Below are 26,758 nucleotides of genomic sequence, written 5' to 3' on the forward strand. Positions count from 1 at the left end.
TCTTAAAAAGGTAATTAACAAATTTTAATTTTATTATCCCCGCTTGTGTCCTTTTTTATCTGATGTATATAATTTAATTACATATTTAAAAATTATTCTTTTTCTTATTGCAGGCTTCTAACGGTTGGAAGGAATTAAAACACTGGATTGTTGCCACGCGGTCCTATACCAAGATTAAAATTATTAAGGAAGGTTAGTAATCGGTTTGATAATAATGTTTTCTTTGATTTCTTATCATTTATTTCAAATTCTGACGATATTTCATGTAGAATTGTTGTGATTTTTCCCGTATCTTTGGGCTTTCTTCTTGTAGCTATACTGTAGGCTGGTTGGGTTATCTGCTATTCGTTGGTGAGGCTGTCCTAATTGATAATTTATCTTCATGAATTTAAAGCCCTTGTATCTGGTGTACTCTTTCTTCAAATAACTCCTTGTTCCTTTAATAATTGTTTCTTTTAATTGATCCAAAGTCTTCCATTTATTTTCTTTCAATACTACCCACTTAAATTCATTATTAGGCTTCATCATCATAATAAACAATTCAATAATATAACACTTCCAATCAACACTAATAAATTCTTTCAACAATAACATGGTCTTAATTATAGCATCACTTTTCAATATTATCACAGCCATGGTAATCCACACAATACAATAAATCAAAACATTAATTAGTTCTTTAATAATATAATCTTTCCACATATAATAGCCCGGTACTCCCATTTTATTAATATAATTCCTTATTTCTCTCACTCTTCTTAGACACTTTCCATTCTTCATTAGCTCCCACAAGTAATCCAATTTATTGTCCGCGCATGAATCGATAGTAGTCCTTCTAATAGCTTCGGTTCTATCCCATTTATTTGATCCGTTTTTATCCCGTTTCCTTAGCCCATTCTTCCGGTCACATCGCTCAATATCTCTCTTGAAGCGTATGTGCCGCGGATGCACACTCTGTTCCTGTTCTCCTCGGTGTCGGTCCGGTGTCTTCTTCGGGCGTTTGAACCGTGCATGCGGCCTCCATCGGCGCGCGCGGTTCCTCCGTTTCTTCCGCCTCCGGGCCTTGCGATGCAGGTTCCTTTTGTCATGTAGTCCGTTCTCCTCGTCCTGATGCCGGTCGGGTGTCCTCGGGCGCTTGCGTCTCCGGGCCTTGCGGTGGTCGCTCCTCTTATCCGGTAGTCCGTCCTCCCTGGTGTCAGCCTCTTGGTCAAAAATTTTGGGTTCATTGGGGTGCCTTGGTGGGGTCGAAAAATGCGCGGGTGTGGTGTGTAGATACATGGTGGTGGTCTCTTGATGTGCGGGCTGCTCTTCCTGCGGTGATGGGTCTTCGGCGGGAAACAATATACTTAAAATTGGTTGTTGCTTGCGGCTGGTTTTAATTGCATTGTTGGCGGCGGTTTTTGATGGTAGGCTGTCTTGTATTGTTATATTGGGGTTATCATGTTCACATAGTTTATTAGCTGTAGTTTTCTGTATATCTGGTGGCGGGTCGTTGGGTGTTGGGTTCCGGGTTTTTTGTTGATTCAAACCTATTGCATGTGCTAGTGTATAATTTGTACTTACTTGTTGAGGTGGTGGTTTATAATTTCTGTTGTAACTGTTTTGTGTGTGATTATATGTGAGTTTAATCGATCACGGCCATCATAGTGATTCCTACGATTGCTCTGCTGGGCATAGTGGTTGGTTGTACGATTTTGAAATTTTTCATTATTCCAATTACCATTTTGCCTGTGCTCATAGCGGCGTTCAAATTGAGGAGCAGATCGGTAGCGATCATATGATACCGGTTCATAATTTTGGCTGTTATGCGGATTAATTTTGAATTATGCTGATTTGATGCGTATCTCTGGTCTGAGCGGTGGTTTGATATTGCCATTGCAGACTGTATGCCATATAAATGATTAATCAGCTGCTTACAATCAGTAATGGGTTGTGTGGCGAGTGCCATTCTAACTTGATACGGTAGCTTCTTTAAAATAATATTTGCTAATGCCGATTCGTTAATGGGCTCGCTCAATTGAGAATTTTTAAACTGTATGGCAGTGACGAAAGTGGTACATGCACCGTCTAAGTTAGGGTTGAAATCGCATGATATGATGTCCGCTAGCACGTCCAACTGTTTACTTCTGCTCCAATACTGTTCCAGGAAGACAGCGACAAACTCATCCAATGATGTAAATTCATGGGCTCTACTCCGAAAAAACATCAGGGGTTCGCCAATCAATAAATTAGTCAAACGGAGACGCCAAAAATTCCAAGAGGTAGGTGCAAGAGTTTGTACTAATTTTATCTGATCAATGAATGGTTGAGGTTGCAAATGGCGATCAGTGTTATCAAATTTTCCTAGTCCTTGTAATATACTATGTACGTTGAGGTTGTCTGTTTGAATTCCTTGAGGTTGTTGTTGAATATGATTTTCCAATGCTATTATTTTTTCCTGTGTTATCTGCCATTGACTATTATGTGTAATTTTATTTGCGTTTATTTCTTGATTTAATTGAGTCAGAGTGGATTTTTGAATTAGTAGAGTTCCGTTTAAAGCTTTACAGGTTTCTGTGTTTTGATTTATATCAGAATTTGGGTGAGCTATTTCATGAATTTGCGAAGTGTTTTGTGCTGGTAGGTTATCTATTCTTTCGTTTAACTCACAAGTGACAGTATCTATTTTTGCTGTTAAATCGGTTGTAATTAGTTCTTGATTTTCAGCGGTAGATGCTGGTATTGTGTCTGCAGTTTCCTTACCCGTTCTTACCGATGTATCCTTCAATGATTCCCGCATTTCCTTCATTTCCGCCTTCAAGTCCTTCATTACCATGGTCATTGTTTTTTCTAAACTATTGGAAAATGACTTGATCATCCCCTCTACTAGAGCCCTTCTTATTGCTTCTTGGGAGACATTTAACGGTTTATTACTGTTCACAGGATTCTTGGCGGTGATTGAAGAGATCTGGGCGTTGGACTCCATCGCGCCCCCCTCAGCGTCGATCTCCGCTACTATCGCCGTCTGCAGTGTGTCTGCTACCTTACTTTGCGTGGACGAAAAGAGACTCATATTTTAAAAATGGATTAAGTGTCAAGTGTTTGTTAAAAAAGTGAAAGTTTTGGCCAACAAGGCATTAATAAGGACACAAATGAGGATAGGCCTATGGACATTACAAGCCAGGTAACCTATTTATTACTTAAGCTCTTATAATATAATAATACTATTCATTTATTTCTGACTAGCAGTTTAGGCCTATAAAATATAATAGCTCTCTCTATAAAATATATTTTCTTTTTTACAATAACAATAATAAAAAATTTTCTTTAAAACATATAATTTCTCTCTATTTAAAGCTCTTGTTTCCCCAAAAAGTAATATAAATTTTCCTTCGCCAGTTTTCCTCACAACTCGTATAAGTTATCTATAATTTTCAATATGGTTATTGACCTAATTTCAAATAATTATTCAATGAGCTTGGCTCTCATCATCAGTCCCACGTTGGTACGACATGTCTTTGTGTCGTATCCGTGGCCTATCACGTTGGGCGACATGTCTTTGTGTCACGTTATTCTTTATATTAAAATAACGATTAGCCTCCTGCTTGGCATCAGTCGGTAAAGCATGAGATTTAATATAATTAGGTCGTGGTTTTTCTAATAGTATTCAGTCTTAAAAAAAATCTTGATAGGCCTAGATATGGGCTTCTCCAATAACTCTTGTAATTCAATAAATAATAAATATATATATATATAAATGATACTTATACTATAGTGTTGAGGAATAAAAAATAAATTGCACACCATGAAAGTTTCATACATATATTACACAAATAATGCAAAGATCAATCGAGGCAAAAAATATATATAGAGCGATAAAAAATATAATATAAAAAATAGAACAATAATTTTATATCAGCAAAATATCACAGGCTAAACTTTATATTCTAGATTTATGGCACGAATCATTACCATGTGCCTTTATCTTAAAATCATATGCATTCTTTTGCATGTAGCTGCGATATGCGCTTGCTAATACTTGTCGACTTGGATAATTTAATCAAAAATATGTGCTCTAAGATCAGCTTGATAAATTAGCCACTAATAATCCAAATATATATATATATTAAAATCTCTAGTATTTAGTAGATTTATTTGTATCGAATATATATTTTCATCTCAGGGTGCAAGATTCGGCACATGACGGAATAGGTAGAGCCATTCATCTAGTGAATTAGAACTATGATAAATTATCGCAAATTGTATTGCAAAAAATTAAATATTATATGCATATGTTTTAATAGCCTAGATTTCGTACTTCTTTGATTAAATAGAAATTTCTAAAAATATTGATCTATATATTTTTCTTTCAATTAAATACCTTTAATACTAATTTTTACTTGCGCAAGTATTACTCTTATTAATTTCTCAATTTATAATAACCCTTTCGGCGAGCTAGCTTTGATCATCAGATTAATTCGAAGCACTAGGGCGCCCATCACTAAATTCAAATTTAATCACTCACGTGTCGAAATCTTCTTGTAAGCCGCCGATGTCGATCCAACTCCATGTGGTCCGGGAATATGGTAGCCGGAATCGTCTCCTCCAAGGGGTTATAAATTTAATTAAAATGAAAAATGACTTCTGCTTCACAATAGCATCACGAAGTCTTTTAAGAAATTTAATAATTTACTTTAACTTTAATTTTTACAAAATTATTAATAAGGTACTTCGCTCTAAAATATTTGGGGTCCTCTTATGGTGGCATCTGGCTGGCGAGTCTCGTTCTTCCTTCTCAAGTTTTACAGATCCTCTTTCCGACTTTCAAATTAGCATAAAATTTAAATATCCCAATCCTCCGCCATTAAATTCAAATAGATCTTACAAAAAATGCTAAAATATTGCTTAGATTATATGATTAATAATTTCTTTGCATTCGAGCCATATTGATAACATAGATTACACAAATTTTTACACAAAATCTAGTACATTTATATAAATATATATAAATATTTTTGAATTGGCCTACAGTTGCCGCCTATTAACTGCCGTTTTACTATTGGTGCATGCAAATTTTATTCGGTATTCATGCGCCTGGTAACTCTTATTTCCTGAATACATTAAATTATTTTTATTTGGTTTTTTATTTATGCTCTTTGCATGCTAGTTAATATTCTATATATTAATATTAATTCCATGCTACCTAATAATTAGCCACGTGGACGGGTGTTTTTTCACATTGCACACCATCCGATTGCAATAAAGCTCTGCCAAGGGGTTTTGGTCAGATTCTACGTTCTTCGGTTTGATCGATCTCTAGGTCACCGATCCGTGAATACATCTACATAACCTCAATCTTCAAATATTTTATATAATAATCTATTTATGAGCAATAAACTTCCTTCAAATCCTTTTTAGGTTCTTGTACCATTTAGCCAGAACAAGCTGATGCTATCTAATCTTAGTTATTATCTGCTTGGCGATATTAGCCAATTACTTTATTTTTAGACCTATTACTATTTCTGTTAGGGCTTTTTATCTACCCAGATTTAATATGTTACACTACCTGAATGACATTTAAACTGTTCATGAGCTCCCGCCTTTGGCTCTGTCTTGATTTAACTGCCTATAAAATTACCATCTAGTTATGAGTAGCGGTTTCTTGAATGCAGTTTAGAGTTGAATGTACTTGGAAGAGATTTAATACTAATCTGAATATTTCTTACTCTTAATAATGCAATATAAGTTGGTAATATTCATTGTATATATCTGTTTTAAATAGTTTCTTCGTATGGTATCGTTTTCACCAGGGTTTAAATCTGTAGGTCTATCGTATATCCCTTATTGTTCAATCATTAATTATCAACAATCATTGAAAGAATAAAACATTGATGATGTCAATACCACTATATACCAACATCAACGTCTTATTCTTACAATTATGGAGAAGAGCCACATCTCCTACCACACGATAAAATTATTTATAATCATTTTTTTAATTCATTCATCCACTGGACTAACTGCAGAAAGTAATGATAGATAAATTAGTAAAGTACTATCTATAATTCGCTTACTATCATTTGACTAAAATTAATTCATTACTTTCAAGTAGGCTACAGTCATGGCTTACTTCAGATATAGTAGGCTATCTATATAGAGTAGGCTGTGCTACAGTATATAAAAACAGGCTTCATTATAAAAACATGAATGACATTCTATGCAAGTAAATTGTACAACTCAACAAAAAGAATTTGAAACATTAGATGAAAAGAGAAATTAGTGTGACCCGAAAATTACAGTAATCAAGAGGTAAGAAAAACTTCATGCATCATGCAGCAATCTGATTCATGATTATCAAAATTGTTATTCATGTTCATCATTGTAACCTTCAATGCAACTAATAATAATGGCATACTTAATTTGTGCAGCGTTGAAAATCAGAAAGTAAAGATGCATGCAAGCTGTAGTAAGAATAGTAGCCTGGATTAATGATAGCTGAAAGTGCTACTTGATTATTATCTTATTGCTCATTGGTTGCCTGGATGAACTTATGAATATATAATTATGTCTTTAGTTAGCTTCATTGACAGCAATAACAGGCTAAAGTGTTTCTCATCAAAATTCTTGCCCTTAATTTTCAATATACGGGATATTTTTCAGATCTATACCCGAAGGATCATTGATGGTATTAATATAGATAGATGGTATCAAGGTAGATAGTATTATATAGATAGACCTCGATTTTAGTCCTACAAATTGTTATTTACGATTTAAATTTCAGTTGCGATATACGTCCTGCATGAATGCTTGACAAGATTAATTGCAGACTGCTTCTGTTAGCAGCTCATCAAATTTGTTTTAACATTCATTTATTTCACAATTTTACAATCAAAGCTGCAGGTAAAAACCCAAATATGCTCCCTTAACATAAAAATACGATAAATATATTCATTTATTTATTTATTCGTGGACAGAATTACAAATCATATAAATATGATTAGGAAGGAACAACAGGCTTGGCCCAAAATTTACTAAACTAACATTAGATTCCAGTTCATCAGAGTTTAGTTTTATGATAACGAAAGAAACAAATGAGAAATTATTGATTGTTTACCATTACTCAGTTATTGTCTCATTCAAACTAAGATTCTTGAACACAATTTTATGTAACTTATAGTACATGGCAAACAAAGAACACAATATGTGAAACACGTCAGGCAATCGCCCAAAACTTCTTGGTCAGAAAACTCAGAGCACTTATCAAGCCTCAAGAACACTCACCCACTTTTTGCCTCTCAGTTTCTCTTATCTTCACCCACAAACTCCGTGAGTCCTCAAATTATAAGTATTGTGATTCATCCAAATTAATCTTGACATGAATATCATACTGTAGTGGTATGGTTATCTGGGGGTGACTCAGTGGGAATCACTTACGTTTTTGATACAGTGTAACAAAAGTGGTTGAACGAAGAAACCAAATACTTCTGATTAACGACTCATTGACTCATTCTTTACTCCAAGTAAAGCCCTTGTACACACCGGTGCGGGACACGGGAAGATGATGAGAACGGGACAAAGTCGTGATGGTTATAATTTTAGTGTCGTATTGGTTATAATTATTGTCCTATTTCCGTCGTCGACCCGCGTCCCTGTGTGCGAAACCTAGAACGATAATCATTATCGGTATAAAAGTATGAAAGTAAGTAGCCAGGTGGATATGCGAGGTCATATGATCCTTGGAGTAAGCACACTATACAGTCACTCTATACTATTCACTCATATTTGGTGAATTCAGAGAACCTGTAATAGAACATAATATTCATTCTTTATTAGAATAACAACATTTTTACGTTTTACAGTCATGCTAAAAAGAAAAACTTTGCATGCAAATGATCCTAATCGAGCAAATATTGTTCATGCATAAATCTGACCAGAATAAAATCCATGCACCAAGGATGGAAACCATGCATCGAGAATAGAAACTATGGCCCCAGAAAATGTTACAAGGCTGGAAAAACAGAGGAAATGCGTAGATCGAAAAGCCGTGCTCTTGACAAAGTTGAAATATTTTGTCTTGAATAGTGTGTTGATGCTTACCAAGGCCTACATAGCCCTTGACTCCTCCCAGATTTCTCACTCTGAAAATGCCGGACTTCTTGAAGGCGCAGTTCAGCGTGAAGCCGAAGTCCGACTCGAAAACACAAGTGGTGCCCACTGTCTGCAGGCCTGCCAGTCCTGCCAACACAAAACCACCGTTGCCAGGCCTCTTTGCTATCTGTCACTTGAGAAATTCGGTTGGTAGCGGGTTGCCGCCAATGTTTAAATCGACGGACAATTTCATGTTTCTGTTTGCAACTTTATAAAGAGTTGGGGCTCTAGTGGATTAATTTTAGAGATGCAAATACTTCTATGAACATGACAATTTTAAATATTCCTCTATTTATACTAGATACGGTATCTTCTCTGAAATTTGGCATCTGGAATCTTGGAAACTGATAATTCCTGCAATAATTGTGATATTTGGTAACTTTTTGCTACCAATGGCTTGGAATAGAGAGCATTTTTGTATGTGTATGCAACCATGAAAAGAGTTTATTAGTTCTAGTTTATTTTCGACTTTTGGGAATGATACATGTTCTATATGCATTAGAATTATGCACAGTGCATTCTTTATTTATAATATTTCCTATCTGAATCTTGAGAAATTAGGTCGCTAATAGTTTGCCACTATTGGTTTGTATTGTATTTTCATTGATTCGTAATGGAGTAATTGCTTTCATATACATCACTATCATATTTGAATACTATCATTTGGTAAAAGGAAAACTTAACCATCTTCTTAACAAAGTATTATCATCTAGCAAAGCTTGTGTTTCTATTGATTTCAAGGAGAGTTTATTCTGTTCAATTTATTTCGTTTCAATTGAATTTGTAAATGTGTCAGTTACTGTCTAGTTCGTTCAGAAGAAATTTGTTCAAGTGAGGAAATAAATTTCTATTATTTGACTTTGTAGTAAGGTAATTGATTATAAGTTGTATTTCTTGGGAAAAAAAGAAAAAATGAAGTTAATTGATTGCGGAATTCATACAATGAAGTATTTGAGAGTTAGAAAGCATATAGAATTATCAGTGGCGTGAAGTCAAAGTACAATAGCTTCTCTATTCTTAAAAATTAATGGGTTGAATTTGAAAGTCCACTATCTACCATAGAAAGGTATGAAAGCTTTAAGTTTTTCTCACTTTGCATATTCGTTTTCACACTTACTGTGTTTATCAGCCGATACTCAGAATTGTCCTCCGACTGGCTGAGAATCAGCTGTTTGTGGGGATTAGCCAATTGGAGGACAATTCTGAGTGTCAGCCGCCATTCACTAACCCTACAATTATATCTAACAGGATAAATTCAACAGAATACAGATTGTTAATCTATCATCCAATACAATATTATTTCCCAATCCCGTATTATCTTTCAACGGAATTCTTATCCTCAATCTATATCATCTTCCGACTAAATCTAATAGGATAAATATTTTATTCAATTGTTAATTTCAATCCACCAACTTGAACTTCTCAATACATAACTCGATCCTACAACTACAACTCGATACTACAACTATACAATAGATAATTGGATTCTTCAACTGAAAACTAATCCTCATCCAGTCTCCAATACATTTCTAGTAATCCTCAACCTCAAACTTTCATCATCCTGCAACTTCATCCTCAGTATATCATCATCAAACCGAATTCCTAGTGAATTATCATCAGCAATCCTTGTATCCTCACACCAAAATCCTTAAATACTTCCATCTAATCCTCATTTCCAGTACATCATCATCCTCGAATCGAATTTTAATTGAAATGTTCCAATATGTATCGACGCTTTGGAACTTCTCCATAATTCAAAAAAACACAGATTCACATGTCAACTCCTTTCAAAGTGAATTCACACAACCAACTTAAATCCCTCAGAAAACTATATCAGATACTTTCATCTATTCTTCTGAATTTTCCAAAGAATATGAATGAAACGTTCCTAGTGGAACGGCTGAGGAAAGCCTAGTTTCGTACGTGTTTCAAATACAAAAGTTCCATCAATTATTCGAGTGTGCAACATGTCAATTCAAAGCCATTCGTGAATCTGCATTGAAAATGCAATGAATATGCCAATCCAAGGCATAGTTTCGTGATAATCCTGCAGATAAATAGTCATATCATCTTCCAGATTTCCTCAATCCAGCCACCATCCTCCAACTAATCTAACAAGCAGTCAGTCATCAGTAGTTGTCATTTTGCAATCATCACCACCTCCTCCTTCTCCTCCTTCTGCACCACTCCTCCTCTTCCTCCTCCTTCTCCTCCTCCTCATCCTTCTGGTGATGTCTAATAGAGTGATTGCCAATCACCGACTCTGGCTCATAATAAATTACTCAACGCAGGCGCAATTATGATCATAGCAGGTAACACGGACTGATGCCTGTCATTATCTCCACATCTCACTGTCGACAGATATCCTACACTTTTTAGCACATGCTCTATATCTCTATTCTGTTTCTAGCCGTCTATGAACTGGTCGGTGATTTCGTTCATCAAGGGTAGGGCTATTCTCAGACTTGATAGTCAACACAGGCTGTTTATTCTAATAATTCAGCTATTAGTTTATATTGCGGATGATGCCTATATTGTGAGCATTGCAATTCGCGAAGGTAATGAGCGTGGGTAATAAAAAGTGCGAGAGTAATCTGTTGAGATGTTCAAACGTCCATGCCTACCGGTGGGAATCGAACCCACGACCATGTAGCACTAGCAGACTTAAGGGTGCTACGCCTTATAAGTCTATCCTGGCAGGATATATATGATATTGTTTTCGATTTTACCAAAAAGTTATATTTCTAATTGCCTCGAATATATATAACATAACTCATTTTTGCTCATGCTTGATAATCTACGTTTTTTAACTGTTTCTAAATTACTGTTTCCAACTATGTATTAATGATATGGTACCTCAAAGGGTAGGTTACTCTCAATCTCGATTATCAACATTCTACTAACAGACTATTAACATAGAGAAACAATAGCGTAAGTAGATATCCTACGGTATAGGGCGTTTATGTTGCAACTTTTACTGTTAACTCAAGCCGATTATTGTCGATTTTTACTGTTTTGACCGGGTGAGAGTGTATGAACGGCACAATATGAGAGACTACCAGCGTCACACAGCTTCACGGGAAAGAACTACGTGGACTATCGGCTTGAGATAACAATAAAAGTTGCGACATAATCATCTTACGCTATTGTTTCTCTTTGCTATTAATTTTAAATAGAATGATTATCTTCATTCTATCAACTACCGTATCTATTCACATTTTAAAGAAATACCTTTTGGAGTTTTGAATGTTTTATTTTTTGTTGTCGTTGAAGATAGTAGCATATAACATTATTATTATAATATGCAATAACATATTTATCCACGCTCTGTATTGGTATCAATATGTAGTGTACTATGTAGTAGTATTTGTGCAATGTATTAATCAAACCAAAATCCTTTTCATCGCCTGTATAAAGTATACCTGTACGCTTGTATATATGTATACTAAATCGATCGACAAAATACAATCGATAATTTGACGAGTCACTCAATTTGAATAGTTCAGTATATCGCAACTCTAAGATCAAACTTCGCCACAGTACTTAGGCTGTATGATGTGTCTTTAATGAGATACTTATACGAGCATGACTGAGATACTTTATCAATAGCATGACTATTCATGTGTCAGTAATGACACTTTATGAACATGACTGACAGTTGATGATGACTTAGTATCGCGTCTGTTGACAGGATTGGAGAGTTATTGCGCATGAGTCTCATGGCCATGACCTAGGTTTCACAACGGGTGGTCTCCGAGTTGGGTCGATCATTTATGTCGCCTGAGAGTTTAATCTTCTGAGATGATTTCGGTGAGAGGCTATCGAATTTATTATGGGTCAAGTTTTTTCAATTTATAGGGTTGGTTTCTTCATGAGGGTTGTTATTTATAGGGTATGCTTAATTGGATAACCCTTCACAAATCACAAAAAAGTGTACAGTAAGCTGTTCCCAGTATACAAGTATTCATTCAATTGTTTTTTAGTAAAGAAAATAATCTGAATAAAATAATATGATAATCTGCAAAATCATTTCTTTAATATATGAATATTTCCTATTTTAGTGATAATAACGTGAAATATCTCTCATATGTTTGGTTTCAAAGCATCTAAATTCAAAAATCTACGTTGTGAAAATAATTAAAGACTGAAAATATTGTGAAGTGGACAACTACAAGACTTTACCTATTTCGGACTATGTGTAACCTTATCTAAATTTGGGAGAGGAATAGCACAAGGCTACCTTATTTTTTCTCTCCCTATCATTTTGATGATGTACTCATTTTATCAATTAATAAGGGATAAAGAAATAGTCTGAGCTAGTTAACTGAACTAGTCTGAGTGATATCATTGGACTTTAACACTTTAAAGTTAGATCTTAGCAATTGAAACGTTAATCTGGAGAGAAAAGTTAAATAAAACAGAATATTATCAAAGAAACCTTCTGAGAGTTTTCTTGGAGGCTTTTCATTTTGAAGGAGAATTATTAATTGTTTATTTTTTATTACTTGAGACCAGAGAGACAGAGTTGGAAATGATAGTTATTGTGCGTAACGGTTCCAGATGAATGAAAAATTCATGAATGAAGTTCATTGAACATGATCAAAACCTTCATTGGTTGTGGCTTGTGGCTCAGAGAAGACTGCGATTTTCTTTTTTCCTTGTGGTTGTGGTTTAATCAAAGTGATCTCTCATTTTAAATTCATTAAAAAAGTGCTTGTATTATATCTGGAACCGTTACGCACAATAATTCTAAAATTTTCAACTCCGTCCTGCTGGTCTCAAGTAATATACAATCCATAATTATTCTTCTTCAAGATGAAAAGCTTCCAAGGAAACTCTCAAGAGTTTGACATTATTCTGTTTTATTCAACACTTCTCTAAAAAAAAATATTTTTCTGGAAGAACAATTTTTTCACGGTATTAATGAATATCCAAGAGCAGATATCATATTGTTATTCCAACAGCTCATATTTAAACTTCCCCAACTTATAAATGAAAGTTTGTTTTGCATTTTCAAACTGTAATCTATCTATTATATAATAAGGGAAAGAAGCGGCTTATACACGTTCGGGATGGGAAATTCACGAATGACGCATCATCACGTCTGAACTTCAGGACTGGTTAACTTGAAATTCTGCTTATAGATTCTCAATTTACTGAGGATAGTTATAGGCCTATTTTAAATTCTTCAAGATTTCAGTAGGTCAAGTTTTCAATCTGACCCTTGCGGAGCACGGGTTACCTGCTAGTCATTAATAAATTGGTATTCCATTTGCACAAATGTATTAATAAATAATAAATAAAAATTTATTTCCATGATAAATCAGCATAATATGCTATTTGAAGCAATAACATGGAATCTTGTGAAATGAAACGAAATCAGCCAATCTATTATGTTTCTATGTTCTATGAACTATGTTCTTGAATACATTCCTGAAAAAGGTTTAAAGCAATAACATAGAATCTAGTGAAATGGAACGAAATCTGCCCATGTTAAACTATGTCCTGGAATATTTTCCTGATAATTATTTAGCTAACTCAATCATTAAAGAATCAGCATAGTACGAAACAAGAAACATACCAATTCCGAAACTTCTCTTCTTCCTGATTCTAATACAAGAAACTTCCAATTGTAGTAATCCAAGAGTATGATGAGATCATTGTTGAACAAATGTGATATCTCGTTCGTTCGCCTAATCTTCCCTCAACTGTTGATGATAAATCACGTTACATTCTACACCAAACACCTCACTGTACGTCCTTGAAATCGCCAGCCCAAATCTACAGTACTCACAAGGACACTTCAACATGTCAAAACAAGGACACCCTAACAAAAAGCCGCCAATGCGCATGCTCTCTGATTCTACCAAACTCTTCGCAAAACATTATTCCCGTTTCACTCGACTGACTATTCAGCCAGTACACTTTTCATCATTATTTCTCTCCTGCACAAGTCTGAAAAGGATGCGCGTGCTATAATACACGGTCCATTACAAATGCTGTTAACCTATTGTTAGAAGAAAACTGCATTGAAGTCTCAGACTCGTCGTGAATGTCGATGGAAGGTCGTGCCAGTATAAGTGACTAGTATATAATATATAAAGAGAATATAGATATAGTACACGAGTTGTCCTTGTTCGTGTGGAAAGTCGGGTCGTCGCATTTCACTAAAATATAGATGTATATTTTGACGAAACGGTCATCCATTGTCTGACCACAAGGTCTATGTCGTTAGAACGTATCATTTAAAAATCGTTTTCAGTTGAATGTTTCGAGGAATACATAGCGGAACCTTGATGATACACAGGTCAAATGTTGGACAGTTATAATTGTTGTACCTGTACTCTGTCTCTAATCGGGGCTGTGAGACTAAATAGACTAGACTGTTGATATGTGATAATTTGTATGAATAGATTATGGCTTGGATTGAATCGAGACCAAAAAGACGTGAGAAAATGAAGGAGGATATGATACTCTACATTTTAGACACATTTTGTTCTTGTTGAAATTGATATGAACCTTCATTTAGTTTTATTCTCCACTTTCTAGTCCAATCTTGAATTTTATTGATGGATCTTATATTGTGCTGGTTTTATAAAGTGGTGCTTCTTTGATCTGGAATTTTGATTGATTCTACTCATTGGAAAGAGGATAGCATTAATAAAGTTATTAGACTTGAAATGGCGTAGTCTATTCAATACTGGATACCCAGCTATACTCTGTAACTAACATCTAGGGAAAAGATAGGCCTATACTATTACATTCATATCATACATTGTCATTTGTGATAAAGAATCAATCAATCAATATCATATTAGATAGAATATTGGCCTGAAATTCATTGCGATGAAATTACATGTATATTCTATGTACACAGAAATTTTCTACTGTCAAATCCAGGGTTTGAAAAATCATTAAAATTAGGAATGGTGATTATACTTGTATTATATTAAGTTGAAGAGAGATGAGGTTTGAATCATACGATTAAAATTGTCTTAACCATCTTTTTATTAAAAATCGATAAAATAGTTAGGCTAGCTTCACACGCATTCGGTTTCATTCGGTTCGGTTCGTTACCGAAAACGAATGAGGCTTTCATACATGTTAGGTTTTAATTCGTACGATTCTAATTAAGTATTTTCTTCTCAAACACAGCTGTGTTTGGATTTTCACAGTTCATGCTGGTATATTTAAATATAACAGCACTGGTGTTAAATTGTAAGATGTTATTTCTTGAACAACAAAATTTTAAAGTTGATTAAAAATTGTGAATTATTTGAATAGTTTCTTTTTGATTAGTCTATGTTAATTTTGGATGTTCAAGATATTATTTTTTTAAATTGAAAATTTGTTCCTTGTTTTGACACATGGTATATAAACTCCATCTCTTCTCTCCAGTGATGATTTCATGTAAATGATTCGTGGAAAATAAAAATAAATAAAAAATTCTCCCTGAGTTTTAATTTATATCTTTCATATTTTTTTAGCAAACTATTCATTGAGAAAAAAATGTTCCTGTGAACTAACAGAAATGAATTGACCATATGATTTTGACTTGGAAAATTTTGAAACAGATCTGATAATCACGATATCAGGTTAAAATAAAAACAAAAAGGCAAGCGTGTGTAAAAGACTTTGTTTTTTCCTGTTTCCCTAGCAACGAATCGAATATGATGGAACCTATTCGTTTCGAGGGGGCGTTCGGTGCTATGCGGCTGCTATTCGGTACCGAATTCGAACCGTATCATTGTTTCACACTTATCGGAATTTGCCGAAAACGAACCGAAAGCGAAACAAACCGAACCGAACCGAAAGTGTCTGAAAGTAGCCTCTTGCTAGCAACGAATTCAAACCTGATGGAATTTATTAGAGTCAAGTGAGCGTTCGGTTCTATGCGGTTTCTATTCGGTACCGAATTCAAACTGAGTTATCATTTCATACTTATCGGAATTTGCCAAAAACGAAACGAACCGAATGAGTGTGAAACTAGCCTTACGGTTGTTACTCCATTATCAACCTCTGGTTAACTGAAAGCTAACAATGGGAAGCAGATAACTGTGACTGAAGATGATCGGTAGTTAGTGAACCTTTCAAGATTATGCCTTTGGCTCACACTAGTCATGCCTACAGTAACACTATATTACTGTAATATAGTTACTGTAGTCATGCCCACAGTAGTTGAAGCATTCAAACCATGAGTTTACATGACTCTCTAAAATGTTGTTTAAATTCGTCTCATGGCTGAAGTTTGAATGATCCGCCAACAGTGGGCGTGTCTTGTCTCGACCAATGGCCTACTCCAACCTTGATAGGTCAATCAACTACCAGTCATATTGCGATTTGGCCTCATATCTTGAGTTTGAAGTTGAGGTTGAGATTCTTTTGCTCAAAGTTTGAGATTTCTGTTTTCTAGAAACTGATGAAGATGATGGTGAAACAAATAATGAAGTGTCACAAAACATTTTACAAGTTTCTACACTCAAGAAGATTCATTATATTATATTATTACAGCAGCTTTTTGAAAAATGTAGTTCTCGTACTCTTATCCAATCATGTATGAAATTCATCCAATGCTTTTAGACAAGTCTATAAAATTTTATGATCTGGCATTCCATTATTAATATGCTATTTGATACACCTATGAATTATATTTCGATACAGCTATTCTCTATTTAACATCAAGTTGTATCTTTCTAATTTTCATTCACTCATAAGTCATATCCTTCCATCTTCCATCTCTCTCCTCTCTCTCTCTCTCTCTCTCTCTCTCTCTCTCTCTCTCCTCTCTCTCTCTCTCTCTCTCTCTCTCTCTCTCTCTCTCTCTCAGATTAATCGTGAATCGAATAAATGTTATCTCTCCATTCATCCTCCAAACTATGCTTCAAAGCATAATACAATTATGTTAAGTTATCTGCCTTCCCTCCAAGTTCAAGCGATAATTTCATGCTATTAGGTACGCCTGAAAAACTTATCTTATATTTTATTATGCATCTTGTTTGATTCGGTGCATTGTTTTCTCCATATTGCATCGTTCTTACTTTCACTGACTCAACCTTAACATTCCTCTTATTACTCTTCTAGTGATTCCTCATATCTTTCACTTTTCTAGTTGTTTTACTTTTTCTCATTTATTCCTCTCATATAATTCTGTGTCTAATAAACGCTATCGCTCTTAAGGCCCAAAAACTGGAAACTCATCCATTCTACAGGCTCAAAGCACAGATTTAAGCCTACGTTTATTTAGTGTGTGCTTAAAGTTAGAGCTGTAATTAAGGATAATAAAGATTTTTATTCAGTATATGCTTGAAGTTAGAGCTGTAAAAGAACAATTCCACTCGACTATTTATAGCTACTATGAATATTATGCTCAGTTATGCCTAGGAAAGTTGAACTTTAGTTATGTCTATAAATGTTGATGTTTAGTATGCATCTTATTCAGCTTCAGTACATTCTTTTTTTATTCAAGATTTTGAATCAGATTGATATATCTACCCTTTCACTTTCTCTTCATATATGCATTGTCTATGTCGGATTCTCTCTTCTTTCACTTGCGAATCGTCAATAATTTTCTCAACTTCTCGCGTTTCTCATCTCGCAATTTTCATTTCTCTCTTTTTCATCTCGTTTTTCTTCTCTCTCTCTGGAATGATATCATATAACACATCATCAGCTTCCCTATTTCAATTGAAGCAATCTATTCTTTTCCTCACTCCGACCATCCTTCTCTAACGTTTTTCCTTAGCCTTATCAATTTCCTTACTCTTTTTTCTGTCCTATCCACTTTTTTCCTACATGTATAGTTCATATCTTCTCATATCCATCCTTTCTCTCCTATCTTTATCTCGATTTTTCCAGTTTCATTTGAAGAAGTCCAGTTTTTTATCCATTCTTTCTCTATCTTACTTACTGTTTCCTTTTACTCTTGTTCATCTTCAAATGAAACAGAGGCGAATTAAAGATGAACAAGAGTAAAAGGAAACAAGTAAATAAGACAGAGAAAGAATGGATAGAAAACTGGACTTCTTATGAACTTATGAATTTAATGATGAATGATGGATTGATAATTTCATTTCATTTTTCCTCTGTTTCGCCTCTTTCATCATAAGTTCATCTTTCCTTCCACTTATTCATCTACAATTTACTTTTAATTTCTTTTTGTTCTCTCTTTTCTCAAGTTTGTCTTGTACTTTTCCATTCCGACTGGAGAATTCAGTTCGTTCATTCACATTGCTTGTACGCAAACAAATTTTGTTCACTTTGTACGCAAACAAATTCCGTTCACTTTATTGTAAAGCTTTACTCCACTCTTTCATCTATCCTTTTACTTTTCACATCTTCTTTATTATTTCCTCTTTCTCTGTCTTACATCTCCTACATTCTTCCCTTTTCGTCTGTCTTCCATCTCAATCTTAACATAATTTTCTACTCTTTCATCCTCCATCCTTTTCCCTTTCTCTATACTCTCTCATTTTTCAGTTTCGACTGGAGAAGTCCACTTGCTCTCAGTTCTCCATTTCTTCTTGAAGGCGATCCACCCAACTTTCAAAGCTTTCTCGCGAAAACCGGTCTGGTAGAGCACGCTCATAATAATGAGCAATTATTGATGCATACTATTTGTTTTCTCACTTATGATCCGTCGTCAAATTTGATAGCGTAGCGTGTATCCAATACCATGAAACCAGTATGGATTGTTTTACGAGTTGCCGATTCCAGTATAGATAGCTTTACGACGTGTTGAATGCGATTTATCAGAAACTTAAGGGTTTGTAAGATTCCTGTATCACTAGCTAAACGTTATAACTATAATCGCGTTGTATCAGACATTATTTATGGAAGTATCAATAATTATAATTTATTGCCTACTAGAGTTTAGTGTCAACATATAAAGATTTACGATTATATTATGAACTCCTATTGTGAAGCATAAACTTTTGCTCACCTTTAGTTGTATTGTTCTTCTTTGATAGTTGAAAACTTTGACCTTTGTTTATGTTTCGTTTATAGTTGAGCATGTAACCTTTTGACTATTTCTGGATTACTCCTATTTTGATTGTGAAACTTGGGTGTTTTATGTAATAGATTATTACTCTCAACTATTTGAGAGTAAGTAAAACATTGAATCGAAAGCTGTATCCAAAGACTTGGATCTCTCGGATTTCTTGCGCTATCCATATTACATCAATGTCTACATATTTTTTTCAATATTCTTGGAGGAATATTGCACAACATACTTCTCGTTTCTTTCTTTCATTTATCATCTGTTTTACTTTCTATGCAGGAGTGTAGTTGAGATATTCGTGGATATCCAACGTTAGTTCTGTCTACTAACTTTGGAGGATATCTAGGTCTGTATCGGATAGAACTTGAAATTCTCACAAACACTTACTATAGATATATCGATTACTTGAATGAATGAAAGTTTATTTCTCCTGTTTTCTCCTATTCCTCTTGTTATTCATTGAATCATTTTATCATTGTATCTTTCGATAGTTCAAATACTAGGCCTATCTTCCGAAATCAAGGAAGAGAATATTCTATTTTTCCAATATATTCATCACTTGTGATTCAATCCAATAATTAATTGTCAAACAAGGAATTTAAATTTTACTGTCTGTAATTAGTTTTATTTTATGTCAATTTCAAACTGTGTACTTGTAAATTACAAACAAGTACTTTACTAAGAATTATTAACTTTTTCAAGAAATATTTAACTTTTAGTTTCTCTTTTACTAGTGAATGGATGGTATTCTGTATTCCTTCTCCAAACCAAAACTATGTTCATTCTTCAAATTCCTTGCTAACCAAACCGCGATGATCTCACGAACCACTGACGAAATGCAACCAGCCCACCTTGCTCGCTCAAAGATTATTTCATAACCAATTACCAATAAACCGCGTTTTGCGGTAAAAAATATTGATTTTCATCCTGTAGCGGATGTAGACCAAGTTGGTAGTGTGGTGTGCTCCAATCGAACGCTGAATATTATTCAGAATTTTTTTCCGTTGCTCTCATAAACTTGTGGAACAGCTTTCGTCGAAAAACTAGTTGGTGCTGTTTTGTAAAATTGCTTTGGCGAAATGTAGAGCGGTGTCTCTGAGTCTCGTGCCAACAGACCGAGATTCCAATGAAGGTCCTCTCTTTAACTCTCCCCCCCCCCGAACCCTCCTCAGGACCCCCCTCTTCTAGGGGGGGGTTCTATCGCTACTTTGTCTAACTTCATCTTCTTTTCTGTGTCGAACTCAATTCGAATACCGTTATATGGTCGTCGATGGAGCTGTATGATAAACGCGGTCTAAAATTTAAATTCCTTCGACTGACGTTTGTTGAAGATACGTGTTTACTCAAGGAATGGCAGGTTGAAGAGTATAAAAGGAAAGGCTTGTTGGAAACAGGTAGAATACTTGTGGAATAGTTGCCTGCTTCGATCTTGTAGGTGAAATTGGAGTTTCACAATTATTGGGTCTTGGGTGGATCTATAAAATGAAAAAATTGGAAAGTGATGTTCCTCCCAGAAAATGAATAAATATTAGTGTATAAATAGTGAGAATTTGTTAAAACATCAATTAAAGGTAGACGCACACAGATCGTCATCGGACGACGGCACGCATCGGACGGATCGGATTATTAGATTTGATGCATTGTTTTCAATTGGAGTGCGCATACCTATCCGCATCCGTATAGGTATGCGCACTCCAATTGAAAACAATGTATCAAATCTAATCGTCCGATGCGTGCCGTCCGTCCGATGACGATCTGTGTGCGCCTACCTTAAAACTTCAGCTAGATTAGGCGGCTTCTTGTAAAATCTATTTTAAAGATTCTTGTAATTCTTTCTCTCATTTATCATGCTATCTGTTTTACTTTCTATGCTCTTTCTACTCATGGATATCCAACGTTAGTTCTGTCTACTAACTTTGGAGGATATCTAGGTCTGTATTGGATAGAACTTGAAATACTCACAAGAACTTACTATAGATACATCGATTACTTGAATGAATGAAAGTTTATTTCTCCTGTTTTCTCCTACTATTCCTCTTGTTATTCATTGAATCATTTTTTAATTGTATCTTTCGATAGTTCAAATACTAGGCCTATCTTCCGAAATCAATGAAGAGAATATTCTATTTTTTTCCAAATATTCTTCAATTCCAATTCAATCAAATAATTTTCAAACAAGGAACTTTAATTATACGAATACTATCTATAATTAGTTTTATTTTATGTTAATTTAAAAATGTTAACTTGTAAATTACAAAGAAATACTTTACTAAGAATTATTAATTTTTTCAAGAAATATTTAACTTTTATTTTCTCTTATACTACTGTAGTAAATGGATGGTATCCTGCACTCCTTCTCCAAACCAAAACTATGTTCATTCTTCAAATTCCTTGCTAACCAAACCGCGATGATCTCACGAACCACTGACGAAATGCAACCAGCCCACCTTGCTCGCTCAAAGATTATTTCATAACCAATTACCAATAAACCGCGTTTTGCGGTAAAAAATATTGATTTTCATCCTGTAGCGGATGTAGACCAAGTTGGTTGTGTGGTGTGCTCCAATCGAACGCTGAATATTATTCAGAATTTTTTGCCGTTGCTCTCATAAACTTGTGGAACAGCTTTCGTCGAAAAACTAGTTGGTGCTGTTTTGTAAAATTGCTTTGGCGAAATGTAGAGCGGTGTCTCTGAGTCTCGTGCCAACAGACCGAGATTCCAATGAAGGTCCTCTCTTTAACTCTCCCCCCCCCCGAACCCTCCTCAGGACCCCCTCAACCCCCCTCTAGGGGGGGGGGTTCTATCGCTACTTTGTCTAACTTCATCTTCTTTTCTGTGTCGAACTCAATTCGAATACCGTTATATGGTCGTCGATGGAGCTGTATGATAAACGCGGTCTAAAATTTAAATTCCTTCGACTGACGTTTGTTGAAGATAGGTGTTTACTCAAGGAATGGCAGGTTGAAGAGTATATAAGGGAAGGCGTGTTGGAAACAAGTAAAATACTTGTTGAATAGTTGCCTGCTTCGATCTTGTAGGTGAAATTGGAGTTTCACAATTATTGGGTCTTGGGTGGATCTATAAAATGAAAAAATTGGAAAGTGATGTTCCTCCCAGAAAATGAATAAATATTAGTGTATAAATAGTGAGAATTTGTTAAAACAGCGATTAAAGGTAGACGCACACAGATCGTCATCGGACGACGGCACGCATCGGACGGATCGGATTATTAGATTTGATGCATTGTTTTCAATTGGAGTGCGCATACCTATCCGCATCCGTATAGGTATGCGCACTCCAATTGAAAACAATGTATCAAATCTAATCGTCCGATGCGTGCCGTCCGTCCGATGACGATCTGTGTGCGCCTACCTTAAAACTTCAGCTAGATTAGGCGGCTTCTTGTAAAATCTATTTTAAAGATTCTTGTAATAATTTCACTCATTAAAGATTAAATTTAGTAATAATGTGATAATTCTGGACTTGGTATCGAACTATTGAGTGTGAATGAATAATGAATTGCTATCTATTGTCACATAGGTAGAAAATATGTACCATCAATGATAGATTGTGAATCTAAAAAGTTTTTCTCCTGTGAAGTGTCACAACATTATTTCTGTTTACAGTTTGATCAGTGTTACTTTTCTTGATCCTTCAACTGAATAATACTGTACAAAATATTATAATAGCACATAATACTGTCTTGGATTAGAGAGAGATTAGACGACTACCAGACTAAAGTGCTAGAATACTAGAGTCCTTCATCTACAAAATAGTATAATAGCACATAATAATTGGCTTGGATTAAAGAGAGATTAGACTGCTATCAAACTAGAGTACTGGAAAACTAGAGTACTGCGTTTAAAGTAGATGCCTTTAAACATCAAAGAATCATAAAATATATTATCATAAGTGTCTGGTGCAAATATAAGATTCTCTAAAGATTGAAACTTTCTAGTTGAGTCTTTTATTGAGCTTCAGAGGTTCTATAATAGTGGGAGTGACATCAGATCCTATCCAATATGCAAATGAACTCTCTCAAGTGTAAGTTTCCTAACAGCATGTAGGCCTATGTAACTGAAACAAATCTAGGCGTTGAAGAGTCAGGCCAGTAGGCAGTAACGAGATCGCCCTTGTGAAGGCAACACAATGCAATGCAATTACAATGGCCTTGAACTGGAATATTGTCACATGCGCTGGATCTGCAATGATCGAGCGATTGAGTCGAAGATCTATAGATCTTTCCTTACTTGATTTACAGGTCTCCACTATATTGTATTGCAGTAGATCTCAAGATCTCTACTATTGTGTATTCTATACTGTAGCTGTTCATAATTATGTTGAACACTATAATATAGTTCACGACGTTAGATCTATATAGATATCTGATATTCTATAGATGTCCATTTTCTTTATACTTTTATTGATGCAATGATACACAATTATTTTTTTAATCATTCGGTCGAGGATCAACAGGCACAGTCCAAAACTGATCCTCCCCCGAAATTTCATTCATTAAAATAGTCCTGAAAATAGGTTATGCTTACTCCACTTAATACTAATTTTCTGACCAAATACTTGAAAAGAAATTTGATCATTATTTTATTCATTCATTGATTTATTATACAAATAAAACTGATGTTATATATAACATTGGTAGATAAAATAATAAGTTAGCCCTTGTGTATTTTTTGTCCATATTTATAGGTGATGACAGTCTAAAACAGGGTTAGAATTTCACGTGTACAATTTCTATACAATTTTAGTCAAAAAAAACATAGAAACTATAAATTTTGAATTTAGATGCTCAAATTAACAAATGAATTAGAATATTCCACTAAATCACCACTTGTAACAATATAATAATATTGAGTTAATTAAGAACATTTGCAACCATGGAAGAAACACAAACTTCTAAACACAATTATGTTGACCATTATAGTATACTTCACCATGTTTTATATATAGATGTCTGATACTGTTCATTCATAGAACTGAGTATCTCATTCCTACATAATATATCTTATTGCAGTAAAACTACGAAACGCTGGCACTCTATACTAGGCGTTATATATTACACTGTAGTACATTCTACTAAATCCTATACTATTAAATGAGCAATTTCTGTTTAGATGTTTATATGTTTATAAGTTTTTTATATCTGTATGTGACCGGATCTCGAAAACGGCTCTAACGATTCTCACGAAATTTGGAACAAAGTAGGTTCATGATATGAAGATTCGATTGCACTAGGTCTCAACCCTGGGATAACTCGCCGAAGGACATTTAAAGGATAAATATGTCCTTGGAAAAACAGCTGGAAATTTTGTCGTCTGTCGGTATCGTAATGAAAGTGAGTGAACGAGTGCATGTGTGGGATCATTCAGCTGATCGCACGATAAAAAAATTTAGCAAGAAAAACTTAATTTCGTTTAATTCTCTTTTTTTTAGAAAACATTTTTACTTTAGAAAGTCCAAAAAAGTAACTAGATGCTGTTAGTGTAGAATAGTACATAGTACATGAACAAATATTGTAGCAAACATAGTATATCATTCTAAATCGAATTCATAGTATATCTATTTGTAATTGATGATGTGTTTGTTTTTTTAAGTGTGAATAAATTGTTATTTTGATGAGTGATAGTAGCTTAACCTAGATTTTGATTTGGACTGTAGTATAAATTTGAAAAGGGACAGTTTTGAGCATAAGCATGTTGTGCCTCCTCATATAACTGTACAAATAATTTCACGACAGAGAAAATGAATAAATATATATAAACTATGAATTCAATCTTTCGTTACAAATTTTATATGCTTCTACACTCCAGAGCAAAGCTCGGTCCTCCGATATTTAGATCTATATGGGGAAAATAATTATGATACTGATGGTTTTCAACACTTTAGATCCGTAGCTCTCTAGACTCTATATCTTAATGCAATCGATGTATAGATCTCCAATATCGTATTATACTAACTTTTAATCATTTTAGAGTGTATTTCATCAAATTAAATTCATAAACAAGATATGATAGGCCTACTGTTGGAATTTATGGGATAGACATCTAGTACCTTACTGTTCTTATCTACCTATATTAACGTATCTACCTTATCCACCTACTTATCTTTAGACTTTAGTATATACCTAACTCCCATATCTTATTGCTGTATAAGTTTAGATCACTAGTAACCTACAGTGCAACAATACTATAGCTATTGATCTGTTGACCACTAGTACATTACATCCATAGAAATCAATTACTTTTGATCTATCTTTGAGTAATTGATAGACCGATGACACAGTCACAAAACAATGTACGTTATTTTCAAGGTAGGGCAGTTGTTATGGATTGTGGAGCCAGTGCCCTTCATATGTGGCTTCTAGTATTGCTATGTGTGGTGTGGTGTGGTCTGGAGTAATAACAAGAAAGTGGAAGGTCTGCGATCTGTAGCACTTGATCCGGAAAGAACAAGTTACCCCGCCCTTGTTTATTGTCATTGTGGTTCATTCAATCTATTTCATTTATCCCATTGATAAAACTCGTTCCATTAAGAAAAAATAATCCGAGAACAATATTGAGAACAAATTAATGTTTTGTCTTAGAAGGAGTTATATAGGAAAATATTAAATTAAGGGTTTGTGTGATTGTCATGTGATTGATACGATTCAGGATGACTTATTTTGAAATAGGGTTTGAATCAAGGATTAAGTTCAGTGTTTGACGTTCATGAGGTTGTAATCATTGTTGTAATCTATGAATTATTCATCAACATAATGTCATTCATCATGTGACAATCAAAATGATCAGATCCCATTCACTATTTATTCATTGATAGATTGGTCAATTCATCATTCAGAACTTATCCACCAACCCATAATGCTATTAAGCAAAATCAGAAATGAAAGTAGTTTGAATATGAATTGTAGGATGAATGAAAACCTTGACATTTAAAGATTTTGTAAACGGTTATGATTGATTCCCATTATTTGAAATATGAAGATTGATCCAAGATCATCCATACGTATTCGTGGAGATTAATGGAATAAATGGAATATTTTAAAAATAGCTAACCTCCTTGATTGATGATAATATGTCTCAGAATGAAATAGTGCGCGTATGTTTCAGTTTAGACATGAATAAGGTATGCTATGTGTAAGATAAGTATATTGTGCAAGAGTGTAAATTTCGAGATGATCATGCGAGATTTTGTCGTAATTTACTTTCGCCCATCATTAAACTGTTAGATTCATTAATAAAATCAATTAATGTTAATTGCTCGTTTGGTAAAGGATGACAATCTCATAGTAAATTGAGGAATTTAAGGAATTTGAGGACTTCATATTATGATGAACTCAAGTAATCAAGTATACTTGATTACTTCAGTGTGCTGTATACTTAAGTACTTTTATGTGTGCTGGTATTTTGCAATATTTGCTATTGAAATTCAACAGAATTTGTTCCACAGTCAGTTGCTTAATAGGTAGTTGATCAATAAGAGATATTACTATGAAAGTCATCTATAAAGGATAATATTCATGGCTAGCCCATGACATTATTGAAACTTCTCGGTTTCATAAATGTAATCAATTATGCTATTAAACGATCCAAAGCCAGAGTCAGTCTAAATGGTTG

The 26,758-nt window shown here is 34.4% G+C and overlaps 1 protein-coding gene across 2 annotated transcripts in view; it reads right to left on the reverse strand.

Moving 5' to 3' along the window:
- Positions 1 to 26,758, reverse strand: part of LOC111056832 — a 79,848-nt gene that overhangs the window by 33,766 nt on the left and 19,324 nt on the right. The window contains exon 2 of one of the 2 annotated variants that reach the window (XM_039432073.1): positions 8,077 to 8,214. The exons of the other annotated variant lie outside the window; for it this stretch is intronic. Within the exon in view, the coding sequence (XP_039288007.1) occupies positions 8,077 to 8,214 (138 nt within the window). The remainder of the gene's footprint in view (positions 1 to 8,076; positions 8,215 to 26,758) is intronic. 2 annotated transcript variants of the gene reach the window in all.

The sequence above is a fragment of the Nilaparvata lugens genome, chromosome 7, assembly GCF_014356525.2.
Source record: "Nilaparvata lugens isolate BPH chromosome 7, ASM1435652v1, whole genome shotgun sequence".
Lineage (NCBI taxonomy): Eukaryota > Metazoa > Arthropoda > Insecta > Hemiptera > Delphacidae > Nilaparvata > Nilaparvata lugens.